This window comes from Aquarana catesbeiana, linkage group LG13 (assembly GCF_042186555.1).
Source record: "Aquarana catesbeiana isolate 2022-GZ linkage group LG13, ASM4218655v1, whole genome shotgun sequence".
NCBI lineage: Eukaryota > Metazoa > Chordata > Amphibia > Anura > Ranidae > Aquarana > Aquarana catesbeiana.
Genome location: NC_133336.1, coordinates 88,476,948 through 88,504,044, shown reverse-complemented (window position 1 = coordinate 88,504,044; position 27,097 = coordinate 88,476,948). Strand labels below are relative to the sequence as shown.

Sequence of the window (27,097 nt, the reverse complement as noted above, 5' to 3'; positions counted from 1 at the left end):
GGTGCTGCACACAGAAAGTTGTTTGAAGCGGAGGTCCACCCATCCCTGCAAAAATTAACGCCCATACTGCAGCTGCTGACTTTTAACATTAGGACACTTACCTGTTTTGGAGTCCAGCGATGTTGGCACCGCAATGGGTGCTGCCGCCGCCATTGCCGGTAAGGGAACCCAGTAATGAAGCATTATGGATTCACGCCAGGTCCCTACTGCGCATGCACGAGGCATTGCTGCGCCCTCCTACTGGCCCGGTGGCGGGGGAAGGAGCTGAGCTGCTGACGTAGTTTGCAGCAGCCCAGTCTCCCAGAAGTGGAGACAGGATACCTTTCAAAGACAGGTATCCGCTCCCCCCTGAAAGGTGTCAAATGTGGCACCGGAGGGGGGGGGGGGGGAACAAATGAGTGGAAGTTCTACTTTTGGGTGGAACTCCGCTTTAACTTCATGCATAGAATGCATGAAGGTAAAAAAAAACCTTCAGCCTTTACAACCACTTTAAAAGAAGCACAATTTATAGCCTTGCATGATACATGAAGTAAGCATATTCTCCCAGTGTATGCTTGGTGTTCTGGTTTCTAGCCAACCCCCCTCCATGCGAGGTTAGTTCAGCGATCTCCCCCCGCTGTGCTGTTGTGTTCTGACATGGGGGATGCCCTCCCCGCCAGAAAACTCTGATCAGCACTCTGCCATTGGCTGAGAGAGCTGATCAGGAGTCGGTCGGCTGCTGGTTTTCCAGCATGCACTTCTGACAGAAGCTGGCCGAAGGACTGGCTTCTGTCAGAAAGACATACACTCGGGCAGAAAGTCAGCCGTTTTTTTTTTTAATCCGGCAAATGTCTCCTGACGTTCTGTTTGTGTGTACGGGGCCTAACTCTAGACAATTCCAGATCTCCCTGTAACGGTTTCTGGTTCTGTTTGTACCCACCTTGCACATTTGGGTGCTCCTACCTACCTTGGGGTGTTTCCACCCCACCTATTTCATTTTCCATAATCTGAACTAAATTACAGATATAGCAGAAGCAGGTACATTCACCTGGCAGCATTAGGTTGGAGGAAATCCGGTGAAGCTATCGTATCACAAGGGTCCACAGAAGATTTTATTAACCACAAGGTTATTTAATTTCCCAACCTTTACCAAATACTAAAATATCATTTTTGGGTAGATTGAACCATTAAACTGAATCTTTCAGTATACAATAATTATACTTCTGATTATTTCTGGTGTAATCGGAGAGCATACACATCACGGTTTCCTTCTCTGAATTAAAGTCCTTTCCATTCTAAAAGTTAACCCACCTTTAAAATTCAAATACCAAAGTCTCAGCAGACAACAGGAGCTCTGGAATGGGACAAGGGTTTAGCTCTGTAAAGTCAAGCAGGAGTCGAGGACTATGGAGACAACACGCCCAGGGTCAAGGGGCTCATCCACTTTGAGGATCTAAGAAATACTTGCAGACCCCTTTCCTACGCCTGGTTGTCAATCACAAATGTTTTACACACCTTAGATCTGTGACCAGTTAAAGTGTAAAAAAAACACAATTTTTTTCGGCTTTGGATGTGGCAGCAAGGGATTAGAATACCAGGTTTTTATTGCTGTCTGTTTCCCTGTTAGGGAGATTCACCCCCTCTATTTGTCATGTTTACTGTTATCTTCAAAAGTAGAGAAAAAAACATTTGGGGTTGTCCCCAGAACAGGAATAAAGGGGGAATCTTCCAATGAGAAGATTAATCTACTGATACTGGGAGACAACTTCACTTCACTGGGGGACAAATTTAGAGATCCCGGGGATCTCTTGACTTTAGAGCAGGGGTCTCCAAACTTTCTATACAAAGGGACAGTTTTCTGTCCTTCAGACTACAGGGGGGGGGGGTCGGACTGTGGCCAGTGGGAGTAGAATTTGTCCTGACGTCAGTGGTAGTAAACAGTCCCCCATCTTTAAAACTAGGGGGAAGAATAGTGGCCCATTTTTGGTGTCAGTGGGAGGAATATCGCCCCAAGGGCCGGATAAAGTCAAGCAAGAGGCCGCAAATTGCAGACCACGGCTTTAGAGGGATTTCCTCTAATTTCCTTTTTCAGCTATGGCACTGGAAGTGAAGAGAAATCTCCCAGAAGGAACACAGATAAAAAGAAAGGAAAGTGTGTGTGTGTGTGTGGTTATAACCCTCCCTTACTCTATCCAAATTGAAAAGAAAAGTTTTGGCTATAATTCTATTTTTAGTTTAAGGGAGCAAGAATGTGTAATTTAATTTGCAACATTTTTAGAAGCTCAAAAAAATTAGACACCACCTGGAATTTAGTACATTATATACCTGGCACCTGGGATATGTCCAGTCCATGTAAAAATGAACTTAACAAATGCCAGGTATGTTTTAATCAAACATTTGTCCTAGTACAACGTGTTCATATTAGCACAGTAGCAGCAGTTAGGGTAACACCCTTACAATTATTCTACTTTTTCTGCAGAATTAACCTTTACACGCCCAAATGAACATTTAAAATGTGTGACAGTGATGCATATCGAGAAAAATAGCTTGCAATTAGTGAATACAGCTTGTACAGTTTTGTAGAGGTGGTGTGCGGACTGAAAGAGGAAGGCATCATTAAAGTATAGTGAAGGCATAACAAGATCTTATTATGCTTACATATTAGTGTGTTATCTGGACAGTATTATCTTTTTTTCAGAGGTTTTCACAAGAGGTCACATGACCACTCTGTCTGCTCCTTCAGTGTAGCAGGGATAAGATGGCACCAAAACTTCCAGTGATGACATCATCAGGTCCAATACTCTTGTACTACAGAAGAGAAGCAAGTTTGGCTGTGATTGGCCTGATATAAAAATGGCCAGCCAGAGGAAGAGAACACATATTTCTAAGGTACAGAGGTTATGAGAAAAGGGTGACAAATCTGTGGATAATTCCACAGGCACCTTACAGAATGGTCACCCTTATATAGGATGGAGATCATTAGCACTTTCACTGGCAGAATAAACAGGTAAAAAAATGAATAAAAAAAAAAAGTGATATATAGCACTGAACTCCGTAAAGATGCAGTGATTTGACTTTTACTATTGCAATTTGTGGATTCTGCCTGTACTCAAACTGGAACTTCACCCTAAAAGGGAAGTTCCACTTTAACACCTCCTTCCACCTTGCTCTCCCACTTTTGGAGTTGTATTTTTTTGGGGGGGTGGGAAGAGAGGGGGTACCTAGTTTTAGCAGGTACTCGCTGCCTACTTCTGCTCCCCCTCCCCTACCGCCTGCAACCTTCTGGGACATATCACACGTCCCAAGAAGCTGTGGGACCATTCACAAAGTGCAGCACGGCTCACGCATACACAGTGGGAAGCCGGCTGTGCATTTGCAAGGAATCACAGCAGGCTTCCCTTCGTAAACATGCCAGCACTGGGGACCCAAAGAATGGCAAAGAACCGGCCTGGGTGAGGACGGCCCTGGATCCTTGGAAAGTCAAGTGTCTTTTTTTTCCAGCAGTTAAAGCATTTGGAGCTGCTGACTTTTAATTTTATTTTTTTTTGTAAAGACTGAAGATCCTCTTTAAATTAATTTTTTTTCTTGTTTGCAAGATCTTTATTCTCCATTTCAAGATCCACATGTCAACATTAATAGCCTTGCTGTGAGATGCAGAAGTAAAAAAATAAAACCCAGGGGCTGAAAAACTTCCTTTTTCAGGAGAAAATGCTGTGTCAGGTTCCCTCTAAAGCTTTTGGGAATCAACTTTCAGTTTGAACGTGATCTCTATGTTGTAGTTCACATGTGATCATACAATTGGAACTCACTCTCACTGGTTCCCAATCATTAGTAGGTACCAGAGCTGTCTCACAGTGTCAATATCTAGCAGTCGATGGAAGAATGTAGATTAATTTACCCTCTGCACAGGGCTTTCTGTAGGGAAACCCTAATCTACAGACTGCAGACAAGAAGGCAGGTAAAGAGTCCACATGCGTCTTTGATATCCCGAGGAAAATAAAATTAGAAGAAAAGCGGTGTAACCTTAAACTGCGTAGAGGGTTCTTTAGTGTAAAGAGCTGTAAGGATGTGGAATACTCTTCCACAGACGGTGGTTTCAGCGGGGAGCATCGATAATTTAAAAAAACTATTAGATAAGCACCTGAACGACCACAACCTACAGGGATATACAATGTAATACTGACATAAATTCACACACATAGGTTGGACTTGATGGACTTGTGTCTTTTTTCAACCTCACCTACTATGTAACTATTATGTAAAAACAGATACAGGTTGTAATCTGCAACAAATTGCTAAAATCCCTGTAATCTTTTTAAAACCAAAAGTTTGTTGGCAAAGAATTTAGAGATTACACAGAAAACGACTTTTGTACATATAGTGACAGAAACACTGTTACTATGAAACGGCAGTAAATTACACTGGGAGAGCCAGTTCTGGCAGTAGATAGCTCAGAACAAGTAGCCTAGTGAAAGACTCTGAAAAGTTGGATTTAGTAGACAAAGAGGAGAGTCTGGAATGAGGAAGTGCTCCTGTGTGACACCAGTGCTGTTAGGGCAGCAAACAAAGTGGCCACTCAATAGGTGGGTTTTCAGGACAAGGCCATTGTGTCCAGGCCAGGACTGCTAAGGGAACCATCATAAATAAGACTAGAACCCGAGAATAGGACGCACCAAATGTGTGTGTGTCTAGAGCAGTTTGTGCCAAGGACGGAGGGGCACCTATTCCAGTTGAAGTGCAATCAGTGAGACGATGTCACCAGAGTCAGGATTTAGTGAGTGTTTTATATGCTGCAATTACAGAAGTTGGGGAGCGGTTTGCATGGATTCAATAGGTTACTTCTTTTTTCAAGAGGTCACTTCGCAATAGAAGCATGGTGAGAAATGAATTCTTTGTGGTCTTAGGCTGCTGCCTTTCTAATCACAGTGAACACACTGCTCAACAGATAACCCTCTTTTAGGTATAGAGCAGTGGTGGCTGGTGCTCAAAATTTTTTGGGGGGGCGCAAACAAACTGAGAAATTAAACCGTTAGTAATGCAGGACTGTAAATAGCCATTTATCAGGTGATTATGTATCATTGCCGCTAGATAAAACTGTGCCCATCAAATGCAGCCTCACTGTGCTAATCACAGTAGGCCAATCACATCCACATTTCAAGTAAAAGAAAATAAAACCACTTATCATAAGGTGTCCTGATCAGAGCCCCCTTTTACGTCCGGTGTCCCAGAGTCCCCCTTTACAACAGGTGTCCACATCAGCATCTCCTATACATCAGGTGTCCTCAGAGTCCCCCTATACATCCGGTGTCCCAATCAGAGTCCCCCTTTACAACAGGTGTCCCCAGCAGCATCCTCCTATAAATCAGGTGTCCTCATCAGAGTCCCTCTTTACATCAGGTGTCCCCACCAGAGTCCTCCTTTACATCAGATGTCCCCCTTTACTTTAGATGTCCCCAGAGTCCTCCTTTACATCAGATGTCCCCATCAGAGTCCTCCTTTACATTAGATGCTACCATCAGAGCGCCCTTTTACAGTAGATGTCCCCATCAGAGTCCACTTTTACATTAGATGTACCCATCAGAGTCCTCCTTTACATTAGATGTCATCATCAGAGTCCCCCTTTACAGCAGATGTCCCAATCAGAGTCCCCCTTTACAGCAGATGTCACTATCAGAGTCCTCCTTTACATTAGATGTCCCCATCAGAGACGCCCTTTACATTAGATGTCCACATCAGAACCCCCCTTTACATTAAATCTCAGCAGAGTCCTCCTTTACATTAGATGTCCCCATCAGAGCCCCTTTACAATAAATGTCCCCATCAGAGACCCCCTTTACATTAGCTGTCTCCATCAGAACCCCCCTTTACATTAAATGTCACCAGAGTCCTCCTTTACATTAGATGTCCCCATCAGAGCCCCTTTACAATAAATGTCCCCATTAGAGTCCTCCTTTACATCAGATGTCACCACAGAGCCCTTCTTTACATTAGATGCCACTGTCAGAGCCCTTCTTTACATCAGATGTCCCCCCTCTTACTCACAGCTCTCACACAAGTCACTTTTAATCCACCTTCAGATGGCCGAGATGAGCGAGAAAAACTGGAAGTGAAGGCACAGGACCCGCCAATCACACACCACAGCAGGGAACAATGCTATAGAGGGAGTGTTCATGGCGCAGCGCTCAGTGCCCAGAAGACTTTCTAAAGAAAGCCAATAGAGCATCTTGTTTGCAATCACATGATTGCAAACACGTCATGCTTCCCATAGCAGCTGTGTGTCCAGCGCCCTGCACACACTTAAAGGGCCATTATTTTTCTTTCATTTTTTTTTCCCCCCAGTGATTGCAGCACGTCATGTTTTTCATACACCTGTGTGTCCGGGATCCCGCACACACTTAAAGGGCCAGTATATATATATATTTTTCATGATAAGTAGCTTTGGGGGGGGGGGGGGCGGCACCCCTGCGCCCCCTATGGGCGGGCCACCACTGGTATAGAGTTAAGCCTCATACACACTAGTTTTGTTTAACATAAAAAAAAAAACTAAAAAAAAAAAAACTAAAAAAAAAAACTGACAGCCCAGGTAGGAGCCACTGTACTAACTATGTGATGGTAGTACAGCGATCTCCCCTGCTGACCTATTGTGTTCTGAGAGGGGGACAGGCTCCCCGCCAGAACTTCTCAGTCAGTGCTCTCAGCCATTGGCTGAAAATTAAAAAAAAAAAAAAAAGAAAGAAAAACAAACGCAGCCACCACATCTAATGATTGGTAAGCTGCAATATATTACATTTTTGGTTTGGGGTTTAATAACACGGAAAAAAAAGAGAGGCCTTCCCCCAAAACACGTTGGCTGGATTTTGTTCAATAAAATGTTCAAGAAGAATGCAGAAAGAATATAATGCAGGGATATAATAAGGAAAATGTGTACATATTGATAAGGAAATAAAGGAACTGAATGACAGATTAAAAGAATTTAAGGGATTGGATGTTTTTGAACAAGCAAGTGAAGATATAACAACACACAATGAGACATTCCGTAGAAATACAGAAGACAAAAAAAAGATCATAAATTTGAACAGGAGAAAAAAGTTTTTTGAACTCACAAGCATATAGTTAGGTGAGGGAAACGAATATTCCACAATCAGTTCATTCATCAGTGGAAGATTTAACACAGGAAGAGATACAGTATATCATCAAAGCATAGGTCAAAAAACTAGGTCACAGAATAAAAAAGTAAAAAAAAAAATAAAAAATATAGTATGGTAATTTTAAACCAAAAAAGAACAGGGGCAAGCAGGTTGCTGAACTGAAACGCGGTAACTCATGTTTCGTTTACAGGCATTTTTCATATTTGGCTATTTTGGAAAAAAAAAAAAAAAAAATTATATATATATATATATATATATATATATATATATATATATATTTTCCAAACGCTTCTAAAACGCAAACGCTAAATGACGTCTATGCAGACGAAACGCGTCGGGTAGGACCCCACTGTCGCCACTTCTTCACAGCGCTGTTTTTTAGACACTTTCCATGTGAGTGTATACTTTAATTTTAATAAATTGTCATTTAAACGGATGTACACTATCTGGCCTATCCTTCTCTTCCTCCATTTGCTGCTGTCGTTGTTTCTTCCAACACGGATTCGAGGGACACGACCTTTGGGCCTGACCACGTTTGGTGGAAGTCATTCCACCATCCCTGCTCTTCATAACTTACTCCAGCCCAGCACCACCTAAGCCTGATTGACCCTACCTGGCGTATGCCTTGTCGGGTCCACCAAGTCTGGTAAGCCTCTTCATTTTCATTGGTAGTGTGTGGGCTTCTTCCACAGAGGATTTGTACCCTGGTTGAGACTTGTTCCAGAGGACTTTATATTCCATCTTCTCTCCAAGGATGTTTCTGTCAGCCCTTGAACTTTGAACTGCCAGTTCTTAGACTACATTTTTTATCCCTTCCCTTAGCGCTACACTTATTTTGTCTTCTTGCAATTTTTACACTTGTTGGTTGTGTTAGCTGCTTCCCATCCCCCCTTTTAGGTAGCGCAGAATTATTGTGTACATATATCTAAACGCAAATGCGGCAAAACATTTTAATTGTGGGGGTTACTATCTGCCAGGTTAAATCGTCAGGAGAGGTTGCAAAAACAACCCGTGTACATTAAGCCTTAGCCCTTTATTTGTTCATACAGCACAAAAAGGGCCTGGAAATCATGAGGAAGTTTCCTAATGAACTGGAAATTTCTGAACTTGGCCATAATTCATTCTTGCTTACATTGCTGTAATTGCTTATAACACATAATGTGGCTGATTTTTTTTTTTTTGTCAAAGCTTTATTGAACAAGAGGAGGTTAGAAGCTGATTGGCTACCATGCACAGCTGCATCAGATTTTGCATTCTCCAGTTTTAGTAAATCAACCCCAATGTGTTTCTGTTTGAAGACCAACACTACCTTCAGAAGCAGGGGACAGCAATGAACGCTGCCTGGGCCCCATTGTACACTAACCTGTATCGGGGGGAATCTGAGTAAGAGGGGACCTTTGGTCCAGGGATGACCTCATAATGTATGTGTGCCTTGTATTATCATGGCATTATCACTAGCTCATACAATGTATACAGTCCTGTGAAAAAGTATTTGCTTCCTAATTTTTTATTTTTTACATATTTTTCACACTTACATGATTCAGATCAACAAACAAATTTTATTATTACACAAAGAAAACCAGAGTAAATACAAAATGCAGTTTTTATAATGATAATTTAATTTATTAAGGGCAAAAAGCTGTTCAAACCTGCCCAGCCTCATGTGAAAAAGTAATCCCTATTGGATTCAGTGGGGAACAGCACCTAATAATTTGTATTCAGCCATGGATTGCAAAGCTGAGTGCACAGCATGAATGGAAGTGGGAGGGGAGAGAGGGTATTACAAAGGTGTATTTAGTTTAACCTTAGCAATGGTATACCGGCCATGCCCCCTCTAAGGGTGTTCCTATTCAGGAATAAATTAATCCAGGACCACATGGTCTAGAGTGTCCCTGCCAGAGATGGTAGCTTCAGCAATACAAGTACCAGGATATGACAGCCTGAACAGGCACACATGCAACAAGACCAGATCTGCAGGCTCCACAATTAGGTTACCTAGTTCAAAACCTTCCTCCCAAATACTTTGCCATCAGTGGTGTGTCAGTCATAAAAGGGCTTCTTAAAGCCACCCAAAAAGGGGAAGCTCTGCTTATCTGTCTCTTCTCCCCCTCTGGTGTCACATTTAGCACCTGGGGGGGGAGGGGGGTGAGTACCCGGTTTTGACAGGTACCAGCTTCCACTTATGAAGTTCAGCCTTCCTCCTCCTCCCACCACCAGGCCATTGGGTAAGTGCAGCGTGATTTGCGCATGCGCAGTAGGGAAACGACTGTGAAGCCGCAGGGCTTCGCTGCCGGTTTCCCTTAGAAGCAATGGTGGCGGCAGCACCCAAGAGCCAATAGAAAAATCATCTGGGGTGCTGAAATCACTGTATTCCTGGACACGCAAGTGTAGTAATAATAAAAGTCAGCAGCTACAGTACTTGTAGCTGCTGACGTTTAATTTTTACTGAAGGAACCTGGACCTCCTCTTTAATATGAGGCAAATGGTAGCAAACTACACTCTTCCCTCAATATGTGTGCTGGCAACCTTAGCAGTGGATGACCCGAGAACTCAGGCAAAGCAATTATCAAGACTAACAAGACTAGAGCTATAAAAACATGCCTTGCAGGGAAGGTATTTATATGATTTTAGTGTTTGTAATATTTTGTTCTGTTTGTGTCATTGTGCAATGTATTTTTTATACAAATTAAATAAAATATAATTAAAGGTTATAGCAAAGAACGGCTACTCAGAAGCGCTTAGTGGAGAAATTGCACTTATATGAGAAATTTGCTAAAAATCTTTTGTTGGGATTGTGGTTTATACTATTCATTAGGAAGCCTCATGCACACTGGACTTTTTGCAGCTGCTCCTAGGGGTGCCTGGCATTTTTTTTCCTGCCTGTAATTGCCCTTGCATGTTATCCTATGTGTCCATGCACACAAGATTTTTAGCATCGTTTTGTGGCAGGCGCTTTTTGAGCCAGAAAAAAAAACCCACTGTCAGTGTGTCCAGGAGCAGCAGAGTTTTGGCAGAAAAAATGTTTAACGTGTGTAAACGCTAGGTACGTTTAGTGCTTGATCATTAATTCATTTCAGTGGCCAGAATCAATTATTATTCTGGCTAATGAAATGAATGCCCAAGCCCTTAATGCCTGTAAAAGTGCCCAAACGCTTTATTGAAGCACAGTGGCTTTCACTGAAGTTGACAGACTGGAATGAAAATGAATGAATGAACATAATGGGAGGAGAGCAGAGTCAGGTGACCTGTAAATGTCAAATTACTGGGTTTCCTATAAAAACAAAGCTCTCTTTGTTGCATTAAGAAGAGAGAACACGATGGGGCAATGTAGGTGTTCCATCAGAATCGGCGACCAATTCGATTAGGTAACGGAAGTGACGTTCCGTCATCTGCGCATGCGTTCTACCCCTACCATGTTTGCTAATCTGACAGAACACCTGCAGTCAGAAGAAGGCAGTGGACATCTTACTACACCCAGCTACGTCTTGAATTGCACAGTAATTTTAGCAATAAACTGAGCATATATAAATATAGTATATTGATATCTGTGATGCTGTTAGGATGTTTAATTTTGAAAGCCTAAAGGTTTAGTGCTGAGCAGTGAGGGGTGTACCAACGTGGCCTCCGCCTCCTTCCTAAAGCTGGCATCCAGCTTCTTTCAAAATTTAACATCCAAACAGCATCAATGATGTCAACATACTATATTTATTTATACGCTCACTTTATTGCTAAAATTACTGTAAAATTCAAGACATAGCTGGGTGTAGTAAGATGTTCGCTGCCGCTTCTTCTGACTGTAGGTGTTCTGTCATTTTAGCAAACCCGGTAGCGGTGGAATACATCGCAGATGGAATGTCACTTCCATGACCTAATCTGACGGGTCGCCGATTCTGATGGAACAGGCTTCACACCGTGGCCTGCATGGTATAAATGAGTCATAAAACGTTGGCTGTGGTGTGCGTACCTCAGCGGAGTAGAATGAAGAGATAGGGCTGAAAGCACGATTTGGGAATCTAACTCAATAAGTCCATGCCTGGCAAGAAACCATTAAGAAAATAAACCGTTCCACGCAAATGGATAGAAGTTCCCTTGCAGGGAATTCCACCATCACTAAACCACTTGAAGACCAAGCCATTTCTGTCACTTTTTGTTTACAAGTTTAAATCAGTATTTTTTTGCTAGAAAATTACTTAGAATCCCCAAACATTATATATAAATTTTTTAACCTTGGCACCCCAGATGTTTTGGAACTACATTTCCCATGCTGCTCATGCACTCTGCAGTGTAGTTGAGCATCATGGGAAATGTAGTTCTAAAACCATCTGGGGTGCCAAGGTTCGCCATCACTGCCCTAGAGAATAAAATAGTGATCATTGCAATATTTAATGATCCAAGCTATGTGCTTATGCTTTGCGCAGCTGTTTTTTAAACACAATTTTTTTTGGGGGAAAAAAATACACTTTAATGAATTTTAAAAAATCCAAAAACATAAAATATAGCCCACTCTTTTTTGTACAATATGAAAGATGATGTTACACTGGGTAAATAGATACCTAACATGTCATAAGTTACGATACTTAAAAATCTCGATAGTCGACCTTTTAAATATTTTTACAGGGTGTCTGTTTAGAGTTACAGAGGAGGTCTTGTGCTAAAATGAATCGCTCTCACTCCAACGTTTGCGGTGATACCTCACACGTGTGGTGCGAACACCTTTTATATGCGTGCACGACTGACGTATGCATTAGCTTATGCGCACGAGCATGGAGGGATGGGGGCACTTAAAAATAATTTTCTCCTTATTTATTTTATTTTTTATTGTTACACTGTCCCTTAAATTTTTTTTTATCACTTTTATTCCTATTACAAGGAATGTAAACATCCCTTGTATTAGAAATAAAGGATGACAGGTCTTTTTGGAGAGATCTGGGGTCAATAAGACCCCAAATCTCTCCTCTACCATTAGTAGGTAACCTTTATGGCCAGCCGCCTGACCTGTTGGATCGTTTCTCTGGCGCACCGAAAAAAACAGTAAGCCCGAGAAATACCAGTGAGCATCGGGGTGGAGGGCCCCTCCCGCTGCTTCGGAAAGCGATCCAGCGGCTAAACAGCCGTTCGGACCGCTTTCATGAGAAAGCCAGCTGCCAGTTGAAAAAAAAATACCGGGGCTATAGCGGATAGCTTCAGCCATAACTCTCGGGAAAACCTCTGGCAAGCCGCAATGTATATATACGTACTGCGGTCAGCAGGTGGTTAAACACAAACTTAAACAGTTTCCTGGCTTGCTCTGGCAGTACCACCGCTTAGGCCCCAAACCTTGGTCTTTGGTTCTTCCCTCAGACTCTTTCTCACAGCACCTCTGGGCTTACGTGTCTCTCTCAGCTCTCCCCACCTTCAGGGTCCTTCTCAGTCCTCTCAGAACTCTAGGTTCGCTCAGTCGTTTTGACTGTCAGTCTTCTAGACAAGGAAACTCCTGTCTACAGCATAAAGTACTGTTTCATGAGTGAAGCACATCAGTCTCATAATGGGAGCCATGGACTATGCCAAACATAAGATTATAATGGCTGTGAGCACCTGCACACACAGCCTTCCGGTCTCTGGCAAGACTTGGACACTGGGTTGGAGGCTTGTTCCCTCCCAAAGCTCTTTGAATCCTCCAAACTCTGGAACCCAGTCCAGGATTTATAAAACCCAGAGAAATCTGAAGAAAAAAAAAAAATCTATATTCTGGAGCCCTGCACTCTGCATTGTGTGAACCCTTTGTCACTTTTACTTACTTTTATTTACACAGTGTCACGAAATATATGCATGCAGTCTACAACACACAATGTACCAAATGCTTTAGGGTCTATTTTTCAACAATCTATCACCAGAAGTTTCAATATCTAGGAAAACAAGTGTTTTTCCATCATAAAGAATAACTCATTCAAAATAAAATCATGACTGCTTGTGTATCTACAGCTTTCTTACCGTTATGACCAGCAAGCTGCACCCAACGCCTTTTAAACGGGCTGATAATAGGAATGTTCACAATAGTTCTAAGCTTCTGCCATGATTTATTCTGCAGGAAAAACAGAAAAACAATAGTTAAAAAAAAACATAAATCGACAAGTTACAGTCTCTGGTAAATATGTAAATGTTCCGGAAGTTGGCAACACGTGTGAGATTCTCCTACACATCACCCGGTAGAAAAGGTACGATTATTGGATTTGTGGTGAAATGAAAAACGAGTTAATACCTCCTGGTTTAATATGAAAAGAGTTGGCTCAAAATTAAAAAGCATTTATTTTAATTACACAGGTCTTATAATAAAAGGGAATGTGTGAAAATCGATTTTCCAGTTTATATTTTCTATTGGAAAGAATGTGCATTAAACCATTAAAGTGTATATGATTCCTGTTGTTTTATTAGTTTTGAATGGAGTGGTAAAGACCCCTGTCAATCTTTTTTTTTTTTTTTTGGCCAATTGTGTTCCTTCAGGGAGATTTCAGTTTTTTACTGTCCCAAAGACACAGCAGGAAGTGAGAAGAAAACTCTTCAAAGAGAGGCAAAGTCTCTTGGACAGGTCTCAATAAAACAGGTCATCGCATCTGAAGAATTCACCTTTCCCCTGTTCCTGTACAACTACTATATGGCATTTCTCATTACTTAAAGTGGTTGTAAACGGTTGTAAAGTCAGAAGGTTTTTTATCTTCATGCATTATGCATGAAGATAAAAAGCCTTCTGTGTGCAGCAAGCCCCCTTAGCCCCCCTAATACATAGCTGGGCCCCCTCGCTGATGTCCACAAGCCTCTCGGCCTTACAAGACTTTCCCTCCTGATTGTCTGAGACACAGCATTGGCTCCTGCTGCTGTCTGTGCAAAGTCAGTCAGCCAATCAGGAGAGAGAGGAGGCGGGGCTGGGCCGCAGCTCCATGTCTGAGTGGACACAGGGAGCTGTGACTCGGCTCGGGTGCCCCCCCATAGGATCACAGAAGAGGGACCTGAGAAGAGGAGGATCCGGGCTGCTCTGTGCAAAACCACTGCAACAGAGCAGGTAAGTATAACATGTTTGTTATTTTTATGGTAAAAAATAAAAAATAAAAAACGAGACTATACAATGACTTTAATGTACCAGAGACAATGGTCACGAGGGCAAATAGGGGGTAAATGTCCCTAGTAGGGAAACAGACATCAATAAAAGACAGAGACTAACAATTGCCTACTCTATAGATTTGTCTATCGACCGAGAGAGTGTAGCATGGTCCAGAGCCTAATGCCTCGTATACACAATGAGATTATTGGACCAATAATCATGTTTTTTTTTTTCTGCATGCTAGTCTCATATCGAAAATAAAGAGTTTACTAAAGTTACGAAAATTCTCGTACGACAGAATAAAATTTGGAAGTGATGAAAGTATTGTAGTGTATTTTCGAATGACAACAGTACTGATTAAACGAAAACCGTTCGATCTGTATAGTATGAAAAACATTTTCAGGCTCGTCCCATCGGATAATTTTGCATGCATTGTAATCGGGCCCCGAAAGCTATGTATTAACGATCAGATTATCGTACGATTGATTCAAAAACGGTATTTTTCTTACCCACGATTTTCTGATCGTGTGTACGGGCCATAAGACAGTTTTGTTATAGAGACCCTGCCACCAACTTAAAAAATGCATATAAAAGCACAGAAATGCTTACTAGTGGGGTTTTTCCTCTCCATAAACAATTTCTGATTCACTTGCAATGTGCATCTGAACTATCCTATAATACTTGACAACTCCGGGAAGAATCAATCTCCTATCACAACCCCCTTCCATCTTGCATGTCACAGCTCTCTCCTGTTCTAGGAGTGTTTCATCACTGTCTGTGCTGGCCTAGCTCCTTCACTCCCTTCCCCTAACTCCTTACATAACCTTTTATGCAGTAACAGGGGAAGGTAAATGCTATAGAGTGCTACTTGAGCAACAATTCTGAGTCTGTTGGGCTCCTGGCATACCATCCAAAATGGAAGCATCCAGAAGCAATCTCAGGGCTTTTGTGGGGGGGGGGGGCTACACAAGAGATGCCTTTACAGGTAAATTGCATATACAAAATAATGTTAAATGCACATATAATCTTGCAGTAAGATTTTTGGTGAAATGTTTTATTCTAGTGACAGGGACTCTTTGAAATTATCAAATCTCCAATGCACAAATTTTATTTGAATAATTTCTAGTTTCCAGTACATGCATTACAATGCAATAATATATTGCCAGTTGCATATATTACATTAAACAGAGAAACCTGCTATAGCCACAGGTCAGGCCCAATATACATAAAAAAGGGAAATGAAGTGAGGTGACAATTATGGGAACCTTTGATGTATAAGTATATATATAGTATCTCCCAAAAGTGAGTACACCCCTCACATTTTTGTAAATATTTTATTATATCTTTTCATGTGACAACACTGAAGAAATGACACTTTGCTACAATGTAAAGTAGAGAGTGTACAGCTTGTATAACAGTGTAAGTTTGCTGTCCCCTCAAAATAACTCAACACACAGCCAATAATGTCTAAAACGCTGGCAACAAAAGTCAGTACACCCCTAAGTGAAAATACCCAAATTGGGACCAAAGTGTCAATATTTTGTGTGGCCACCATTATTTTCCAGCACTGCCTTAACCCTCTTGGGCATGGAGTTCACGAGAGCGTCACAGGTTGGCACTGGAGTCCTCTTTCATGACATCACGGAGCTGGTGGATGTTAGAGACTTTGAGCTCCTCCACCTTCAGTTTGAGGATGCCCCACAGATCAGATGCTCAAATGGGTTAAGGTCTGGAGACATGCTTGGCCAGTCCATCACCTTTACCCTCAGCTTCTTTAGCAAGGCAGTGGTCGTCTTGGAGGTGTGTTTGGGGTCGTTATTTTGGAATACTGCCCTGCGGCCCAGTCTCCGAAGGGAGGGAATTATGCTCTGCTTCAGTATGTCACAGTGCATGTTGGCATTCATGGTTCCTTCAATGAACTGTAGCTCTCCAGTGCCGGAAGCACTCATGCAGCCCCAGACCATGACAGTCCCACCACCATGCTTGACTGTAGGCAAGACACACTTGTCTTTGTACTCCTCACCTGGTTGTCTTCAGCAAACTGTTTGCGAGCTTTCTTGTGCATCATCTTTAGAAGAGGCTTTCTTCTGGGATGACAGCTATGCAGACCAATTTGATGCAGTGTGCGGCGTATGGTCTGGACACTGACAGGCTGGGCCCCCACCCCTTCAACCTCTGCAGCAATGCTGGCAGCAAAAATACATCTATTTCCCAAAGACAACCTCTGGATATGATGCTGAGCATGTGCACTCTACTTCTTTGGTCGACCATGGCGAGGCCTGTTCCGAGTGGAACCTGTCCTGCTAAACCGCTGTATGGTCTTGGTCAGTTTCTGGGTCTTGGCAATCTTCTTATAGCCTAGGCCATCTTTATGTAGAGCAACAATTCTTTTTTTCAGATTCTCAGAGAGTTCTTTGCCATGAGGTGCCCAGTATGAGAGAGTGAGAGCAATAGCACCAAATTTAACAAACCTGCTCCCCATTCACACCTGAGACCTTGAAACACTAAATGAATCACATGACAACGGGGAGGGAAAATGGCTAATTGGGCCCAATTTGGACATTTTCACTTAGGGGTGTACTCAATTTTGTTGCCAGCGGTTTAGACATTAATGGCTGTGTGTTGAGTTATTTTGAGGGGACAGCAAATTTACACTGTTATACAAGCTGTACACTCACGTGTTTACATGGTGTGTAAACACGTGAGTGTAATTTCTTCAGTGTTGTCACATGAAAAGATATAATAAGATATATACAAAAATGTGAGGGGTGTACTCACTTTTGTGAGAAGCTGTAATTATAAAGATGGTACACCCATACTGCTGGTGTTGCAGATCAATCCTGCTTCTCATTCAGCGATCTTTAACATGGGGAACCCAAGTCATTAAAGCAGAGAAATACTCTCTTAAATCATCATTAACTATTTTAATACTCATGCTACTAGTCTTTACTTGCTTTAACCTTTTTTTTTCAATTTCTCCAGTTGCTTCCTGGTTTCTGGCCTAAATAACATCATATATGCCAGGAGTCCTCATTGGCATTTTTTTCTTTGATTTGGAGAGGGGGACTTTCTTAGCTAAGCACACCACCCTGCCTGCGTGCCTGAGCTATGGGCAGATTGATTCCAAGAAGTAATGTCCTTACTCAAATGGCCATGGCAAAGTCAGCCATACCAACCTGACAGAAATTCTAACGGTGTCCCATTCTATGTGCAACAAAAAAGTTTTGGCTAGAGTTCCACTTTAAAGATGAACATGATACAAGGTAGATGTTTTTGCTGATTTTCTTCGTAAAGATGCAAGATCTAATGCTGCCAACATCAATTCTTTTTTGACTACCCATTGGGTTACCGACCTAAAAAAAAAAAAAACGTACATGGCTAGTAAAGTCTCCGACGTCTCAATTCATCTTCTTCATATTGGTTCCAAGCAATGTCTCTTTAGGTAGGGGATTAGTCCTGTAATCTGCATATATAAAAACTAGCAAAACTAGCAATGGCAGCTGCCCTATTTCTCATCTCTTTGGTTTTATTTCAAGGTTGAAATGGATACTTGTAAAAAACATCCATGTGAACACAAACATGAATTCAGAAGGCTCTAATGCAACTTGTTGCACATTTCCAGCACACAGTTTACTTCTGGCAAGAATAAACAGAAATAATTACTGAGCGTAAGTATGACAAATCTAAGACAATCTGTGCAACAAGCCGGAGTCGGAGTCCTTCGGTTATTATAAATCGCTTTGACAATAAAGTGACCCTGTCGATAGTGTTAGAAAAGTGAAATAAGGCCATCTTATAAAGGAATAATAGGAATACTTTACCTGTTTTGGGGGGCAATCTTTTAACTCTCTTGAAAAGCTACAAGTGCCACTGTAGACTGACCCTTCTAGTTGTGTGTGGGTTGGAGTGCCCTCCTAGTGACATGAACACTTTAAGTAAACGCTAACATTTCCGAGAAGGTAGGTGTTAAGGCTCGGTTCACACTACAGTGACCAGAAAGTCATGTGAATTACGGTGCAACTTTGTCAGGCAACTTCCTTGCGATTTGCTGGCAATTTGAATACTACTTGAAGAGACTTTGAAGCGACTTCAAGAGACTTTCTGGAAATGCCTGGGTAATCTTCCTGTAATGCCAGATCCAAATCACATCAATTTGGATAAGGATCCGACTTGGAGGCGACTTCCATTAAAGTCTATGGGCACAAGTCGGATAGAAGTCACCTTGAAGTAGTACAGGAACCTTTTTCTAGTGCTTCAGTAGTTCTAATTAAAGGGTTACTTAGCCCACAACAGTAAAATCAGTCTGTATATGCAGTAAAGTATGCTTGTTATACCCACTGTGGAACCTAAGGGGTTAATCATATGCATTGTGTATAAAGGCTGTGTGATCCTGTCCCTCTTAACCTCCTCCTCTAAAGCGGGAGTCCGGCGACCAATCTTTTTTTTTTTTTTTTTAGGTCATTAAGACACTTTGCTAACCCCAAAATAATACTCACAGTTTGGGTGTAATATTTCCGACCCTGTCTGTTTTCGTACTAAAGAATAACTTAAAAAATGTGATGCTGGCTGTTTCCATCTTGCTTGTGGGCATGTGAAGCCCACAAGCATTGATTTCCTGGATGCAGTGAGTGCTGTTCATTCACAGCTTGTTCACACGCATGATCATTGTTTCCGCACTGAATCTTGGGAAGCCTGACACTAAGCTCCCAGGAGACAGTGCGGCGCCGGGGAAAGGCAATAAACACGCCTACTCCCATGGGAGGAGAGACAGGAAGTGCCACAATAAAGTACAATATAAAGGTAATTACAGCGGTAAAAAAAAAATTTCGTGCGGCATTTGAACATCTATGCAATTAACTGAAGGGGGTAAGATTAAGTTAAAAATTTGAGTGGAACCCCACTTTAACTGACTCCAACCCATCTACTGATAAAACAGAGCATTAGGAGTCAGACTGCACATGCTCAGTTTGGTGTGTATTGAGAGAGAGTTTTTTTTTTTCTTGGGAGAGAGCATGTGATCAGCACAGGGCTAATCAGCACTGTCCAGATAGAGGATCAGGGGAAAATGAAAACTCCTACAAGCTTTAACCATGCACTGATACAAGTCACAAGACTGCTATATACTGCTGATGAGAAAAGGTATTTAGCAGCTTATATTTACTAAAACTATTGCATTTCCATTTTCTGTGTACTGTGGGAGACCAGATATAGTAAATGTAGGGTCCTGGGTTTAGTAACACTTTAAGACAGCTCTCATTGACTAACATGCGAGTTCACGTCACACAACTTGAGGACTCCCAATTTGGATCCCAAGTTGCAGCAGTGTGAACGGAGCCTCAGGCCCGGTTCACACTAGTGCGATGCCAGACATTGCACGTGATTCACACCGCATTGGTGTTCAGATCACATGCGATGTGATTTCAGCCATACAAACTGTATGGCTGAAATCGCATCACATCCGCACCAAAATGGTGCAGGACCCTTTTTTTGGTCCACACTGGAATCGGATCACATGGGTGTTCACACTTATGCGATCTGATTCCTACACCATTTCACAGTTCGCACTGTGATCTGCTGACCAATCTGGGGGTGTCATTAACTTTACACTGACACCCGCAGTTGTTCGCAGATCTCAGTGTGAACCACTGTGTGATTCAGGTGCAATGCGGGAACCCGTAAAGTAAAGGGGTAACAAAGTGCCTTCAGATAAGATGCATAAAACCTACTCCCTACAACCAGTAGTGTATTTAGGTTTTGTGCTACCCTAGGCCTGACTAAGCTCGTGCACCCCCTAATTTAAATATGACCCACCCCTTCCTGTCAAGGCCACACCCCTGAAATTTTTGAGTGTGGACACTAGTTCTGAGGGCCTGGGGGGGGCAATGGATTCCCTTAATTTGCATAGATTACTTTTTGATTGGCCATGGGGCAGGAAGTGAAGGGAAATCTCTGCAATGGGACAGGGATGGTAAAAAATAAACTGACAGGGGCTATAACCCTCCCTTATTCTATGCAAAATGAAAAAAAAAAAAAAAAAAGTGTTGCCTATAGTTCTACTTTAAGCACAAATTTCTGAAAATTTTATGGAGAGGACTAAGAAGATATATCCATGCCAATGGTGCAGCAGAGAACATATAGCACGGTGAGGAAGGTTTGTGGTCCAGGATGATAGGACAGTCAAAATTAGAAGCGGCAGTCCCCCCCACAGTTGCAGAATGCCGGTTGCCGCATGTCGGAAGCAGTGCGGCCGGTTTCTTGGGGGCATTAGACTAATTTGCCTCTCAGCCCTGTTCGCCCTAAAAGACTGGCGCTACATTAACAGTGTAGCGCAAGCCGGGGGGGGACTCTTTCCGTGCTGCCCCCCTGCAAAGTGCTGCCCTAGGCCTGGGCCTTGTTGGCCTAGGCCAGGATACAGCATTGCCTACAACCACACACACCACCTGCACCCCCTCCTGGGGCTCTGGTAATGTCACGCAGAATCTCAAAATTGGCATAGCACATGGCTTGCAGACTCTATCGATCGATCGATATAGAGATAGATATATCTATCTATCCATCTGTATAAAATTGGTGTAATATTATGTACATGTAATAATGTTCTTAGATACATTTTCTATGGTTCTTATTTGCTCATTAGTGAGCAAATATACAGAGTGAGTTAAGTTCTATCCTTAGTTGCCACTACCTTTCTAAAGCTTTCTTTCCTCTCCATGCAACGGAAACCATAGAACTGATATAAGATAGCTAAAATGATGTCTAAAATAGCTGACCTATGCCCGCTATGTACAACCACATATTTATTCTCTAACAAAATGACAAAACGTATATCTATATCCTATACAAATGCTTTCATTCTTATGTTACTCTAGTCCTGACCAATTAAAACATCAGTGGCTAATGGATTATGGGTAATAGTCAATTATATGAAACACCAATAGTTGTCCAGAACTTGACATTTTCCCACTAGAATAGTCATGAGGAAAACATATACCAGTTTACCTTATTTTCGAGGCTTTGCATCACACTCATGTCCATGACCCCAGGATCTATCATCTCAACCTCCCGTTCAGTATCCATTTTTTAAACTACCAATTCTATAAAACTACAGAGGCAGATGAGCTGCTCCTCTTCCTCACCATCGCGTGTGGGTTCTCTGTCTTTGGGAGACAACTGACCTTTTAATATATAACTTTCCCCTAGAGTCTATAGCCTAAATAGGTCTCCGCCAATTCTGTTGTCCTATTAATCAAGCATTGTAATTATGGCTCTCTATTGTCAGGATTTAAAATAGTGGGGGAAATAGATGAAATAAATTAATGCAGTTCCCAATGGAACCAGAAATCTAGGTCTGGGTAAAATCTGTGTCAGCTAACACTCATTTGAGATTAGGCAAAGTTCTGAGAACTCGCATAGGATGCACTTACTTAAATCAAGAGTCATGGTAAATATTAAAACAAGAAATAATTTAGCCCAGCTATTCATACAATCAAAATTCGTTCAATAATTTATTTGTATTTTTTTGCAAGTACTGTATAATCTAAAATGTTTTTATGTAAACTTCTCTGATCCCCCTCATACCTAAGCTAGCTGAAAGTGGACATGTACTGCAAGCCAACCATGTACCATTGCATTGCGAAATGTGGTTGTCCTTACATGTTTTAATCAGTGGGGGTCTGGAGCATTATGTTTTACAGGCAGCTTACAGAAGGTGGAGTGCATGGACTTACTGGTTGGATAAGAATTCAGTGGACAGAAGCCACACAAAATGCAGTCTTGGAATACTACTCTCTAGAGCTCTGGTACTCAACCTGCAGCCCGAGGGCCACACGCCACCCTTTGCAATCAGCCGTGGAAGCATTCATTTGTAAAGAGCCTATAATGACAGTGAGCTAGCGTTTTTATGTAGCATGTCTCTAGACCAGGGGTGTCAAACCCAATTTCATCACAGGCCGAATCAGTATTATGGTTGCCTTTAAAAGGACCAGTTGTATCAGTAAGGCCTCATGTACACTACTGCCAGATGTTTAGGAGCAGTTGGGCATTTTTTTCAACTGCTCCTGAACTCTCCTCTATGTTATCTTATCAGTACGTGTACACAGAGTCGTTTATAGTCGTTTCTAGGCAGTTGAGTTTAGAGGCCTTTTTTTGAAAGCCCAAAAAATGAGTTCAGACACTGAGTTTAGAGGCATTTCAAGCGCCAAACGCTTCTAAACGTGGCTAAATGCGGTAACTCATGTTTAGCCGCATTTTGTTTACAGGCGTTTTTCATTTTTGGCTATTTAAAAAAAATATATATATATTTTTTTCCCAAACGCTTCTAAACGCAAACATGGCAAAACACGCCATGTAACCGCGAAAAAGCGAACATTTCAAACGTGGGTTACTATCTGTCAAGTTAAATTGTTCAGGAGAGGTTGTAAAAACGTCCCGTGTACATTAAGCCCAAGACCAAATACATTTATACAGGGCTTTTTTCTCAAAGAATAGGTGCAGGAATTCAAACACATTCCCCCCCCTGCCGAACCGCATCAAACTGTGGGTGTGGTTAAATTGCACCAACAGTGGGAGGATCTTAAAAGGGCAATAAATACTAGGAGTGCATTATGTGCAGAGTTTAGTGGTGCCCTATACAGAGATTGCAGTTTCAGGGGTGAGCTACATACAGAGTGCTGAGTTTTGGGGTGGGCCAAGTGAAGAGTGCAGAGTTGAGGAGTGTGCTACAGAGTACAGGGTTTAGGGGTGTGCTATGTGCAGGGTTCAGTTCTCTTTCACAGGCTGTCCACATCTCACTTCCACCCCTCCTCAGCTCTGACCTCTGCACCACTCTCCCCCATCCCCCACCTCTGCTGCTCTTCCTCCATAGGCCTTATTTCACCCCCTCCACCAAAAGTTTCCTTGCATCTCACCTAGCTGGTCCGGCTCTAGTACCCTGGCAGTGTAAGCGATTCCGCCTGGTTGGCATCTGTGCACCAGACACAGATGAGGATCACAGTGCAGCTTACCACGTAATGTCCCATCCCACACTGCACCTCCCTCGTCCCCACCATGAGTGCAGGGCAGCCAGGGATCTGTAAGAGGAAAGCGGTCCTTGTAAATACAGAAGGCTTCTGTGTTTACAAGTGACAGTGGTGAGCAGGGAGCGGAGGGTGAGAGTTGGAGGTGGCTGGATGAAGTTCTGCCAAGTTCTGGCTTAAAAAAAGGCCCTGAGTGCGATGGCCACAGAAAATGGCCTGGGTGCTGGATTAGGCCCATGGGCCCTGTGTTTGACACATCTCCTGTATTTATCTTCAGTCTCCAATCACCCCTTTTGCATGTTCACAGTATCTGATCTTCTCCTTTATTACATAGTTAGTCTGGTTGAAAAAAATTCACACGTCCATCCGGTTCAACCAACAGAAGGGAAAACTTTTTTTATACAATCCTATATACACAATCCTATACCCAAAATTGATCAAGAGGAAGGCAAAACAAAAACAATAAAGCATGATCCAATTTGCTCCATCAGGGTACAAAAATTCATTCCTGATCACCCAAGAGGCAATCAGACATTCCCTGGATCAACTTTACCTATAAATGTTAGTATCCAGTTCTATTATGTGCATCTATGAAAGAATTTGGACCTTTTTTAAAACAATCTACTGAGCTATCCAGAACCAGCTCTTGAGAGAGTCTATTCCACATTTTCACAGCTCTTACTGTGAAGAAACCTTTCCGTTATAAATCTCTTTTCCTTCAGAGGTAAAAAGTGTCCCCTAGTCCTCTAGGATGACCCCAAAGTGAATAACTCTACACCAAATTCACTATGGACAGCTTATGTATTTATACATATTGATCATATTCCCCCTTAATCTCCTCTTCTCGAGAGAGAATAAATTCAGTTCAGATAATCTTTTCTCATAGCTGAGCTCCTCCATGCCTCTTATCAGTTTGGTTGCCCTTCCTCAGTTCCCCAATATCCTTTTTGTGAACTAGTGCCCAAAAGTGAACTGTATATTCTAGATGAGGTCTTACTAATGATTTGTACAGGGGCAAAATGATATCTCTCTCTCTGTGGAGTCCATACCTCTCTTAATACAAGAAGGGATTTTGCTCACTTTGGAAATAGCAGCTTGCCATTGTTTGCCATTGTTAAGCCTATGCTCTACCAGAACACCTAGATCTTTCACCATTGATTCCCCCAGTTGTACTCCCCCTAGTATGTAAGAAACATGCATTTATCAACATTATACCTCATTTGCCACATATTTGCACAATTAAACAGTGCACTGAGGTTGGCTTGTAAGTAAGAGACCTCCTGAAAGGATGTTATTTCCCTACATAGCTTGGTGTCATCTGCAAACAGTGAAATAGTACTTTTAATCCCAGACCCTTTATCTTTTATAAATATATTAAAAATATATTAAAAAGTAAGGGTCCCAACACTGAACCTTGGGGTACACCATTAATAACCTTAGACCAGTTAGAGTTAAGAATCATTAACCACTACTCTCTGAATGCGATCTTTTAGCCAGTTTTCTGTCCATTTACAAACTGATTTTTCCAAGCCTGTAGATTTTACATTACACATTAGCCATGTGTGGGGAACTGTGTCAAACGCTATATATATATATATATATATATATACATACATATATATATATATATATAAAATTATATCCACTGGCTTAATATATAAAATAACAGAGCTCAACTCTTTTAGGACACATGGGTGTATGCCATCTGGTCCAGGTGCCTTATCCACTTTCATTCTAAATATATGTGTGGACCATATTAATTTTGAGCCATAATGGTTCATTTGGGGCTGTGACAATATGATCCCCATTATGGAATTGAGCCCCCCCCCCATGCTCCTTTGTGTAGACAGAGCTGAAGTAGGTAATTAATAAATATGCCTTCTCGTTGTCCCCAGTCACCCACTCTAGATTATTTTGTAAAGGGCCTACATGCTCATACCTGACTTTTTCACTATTAATATCTTTGAAGAATTTTTGGGGTTTGTCCTACTTTCTTTTGCAATCTGTCGTTCGCTTTGAATTTTTGCAGCTTTGATTTCCTTTCTACATATTCTGTTATATTCTTTGTAACATTTAAATGAGGATAGTGCTTCTTCCTTTTTCAATTTTTAAAAACCATTTCCTTATTATTTATAGCTTTGGCCGAGAGCCACATAGGCTAAAAATGAAACCTTTTAAACTTATTGCCCATGGGAATATACTTTGCAGTGAGTTCACATACAGTCCTTTTGAAGAATTCCCATTTCTGTTCTGTGTCCATTGATGCTAATATTCCCTCCCAATCTAAGTCTTGGAGAGCAGCCTGGGAAAGCTTGCTCTCCTAAAGTTAAGTGTTTTTATCTTTTCAGTATGTGTTTGTTGGTTACGGCTAACATTAAATGAAATCATGTTATGGTCACTGCTACCCAGATGTTCTTTAATACAAACATTAGTAATAAGCTCAGCGTGGTTAGAGATTAACAGGTCCAGCAGAGCATCATTTCTCGTTGGGGACTCTATGAACTGCTGTACCATAAAATTGTCTTAGATTTATACATATTTGCACTTTTATGCCCCGTACACATGGTCTGACATTGATCGGACATTCCGACAACAAAATCCTAGGATTTTTTCCGACAGATGTTGGCTCAAACTTGTCTTGCATACACACTGTCACACAAAGTTTTTGGAAAATCCGATCGTTCTGAACGCGGTAATGTAAAACACGTACGTCGGGACTATAAACGGGGCAGTGGCCAATAGCTTTCATCTCTTTATTTATTCTGAGCATGCGTGGCACTTTGTCCGTCGGATTTGTGTACACACGATCGGAATTTCCGACAACGGATTTTGTTGTCTGAAAATTTTATATCCTGCTCTCAAACTTTGTGTGTCGGAAAATCCGATGGAAAATGTGTGAGGGAGCCTACACACAGTCGGAATTTCCGACAACAAGGTCCTATCACACATTTTCCATCGGAAAATCCGACCGTGTGTACGGGGCATAACTGTTCCAGTAGTGCCATTTCTCCGGTCAATTTCAGGGTAGTTAAAATCCCCCATTATTATCACTGTCCCAGCCCTTTCTATCAAGCCTCAGCAGACTTTTGCCTTTGGTGAACAAACACTTTAATTCATTATTACAATTTGCTCTTGTGTTTACCATATCTATTATGTCTGATGTCTTGGCCAGTAATCTGTCATATATTGAATAATATGTGTGGACCTTGGGCGCTGTCAGGGGCCACAGTTGGGACCTTGCAAGTTGACAACCACTGCTCTATAACCTTTAGCAGAGTATGTGAATCCATATGCCTAAAACAGTATGGAAAGGTGTCTGCATACAATAAACAGTGTGATTGGACACCAGAAAAATCAAAAGCACCACAATGGAAAAAAAAGAGAAACCTGCTTTCATGACTTCTGGTTCTGACCAACTCCACCTCACTATTGGTGCATCACTATGTTGGTCAGCATCATAAACCAATAGGCCCTATTTACACCGATTTTCTGCTTGAAACCCATAGCAAGCTCTACATGCTCAACAAGGCAAATCCCATTCATTTCAATGGACCCTGTTAACATGTGAGCATTCTGTCACCGGTAGCAAAACGCCTGTTGTCCAAAAAAGTACATGAGCTTCTTTTTGGCAGACTAGAGGCAAATAGGCTCCATAGACTGCAATGGGAACGAGTGTTTTGTTGCACATTTTCTGCTCAAACAGCAGCTGTCCATCCCTAGTCCCTCCACCTCTCCTCCCTCTAGTGCTCTCTATTGCCTAAACAAAAACATCTGAAGCTGTAAAATGCTTGTAATACACTTCTAGAAACACTCAAAAACTCTCAAATAAAACTGCCTGAAAACTGCTCAGATGTGAATGCAGCCTTAGTGAGACAGAAAAG

The 27,097-nt window shown here is 41.9% G+C and overlaps 1 protein-coding gene across 1 annotated transcript in view; it reads right to left on the bottom strand.

Moving 5' to 3' along the window:
- The window catches only part of ITPKA (inositol-trisphosphate 3-kinase A), a 148,329-nt gene that overhangs the window by 50,765 nt on the left and 70,467 nt on the right, over nucleotides 1-27,097 (bottom strand). The window contains exon 2 of the mRNA XM_073609129.1: nucleotides 13,098-13,188. Within this exon, the coding sequence (XP_073465230.1) occupies nucleotides 13,098-13,188 (91 nt within the window). The remainder of the gene's footprint in view (nucleotides 1-13,097; nucleotides 13,189-27,097) is intronic.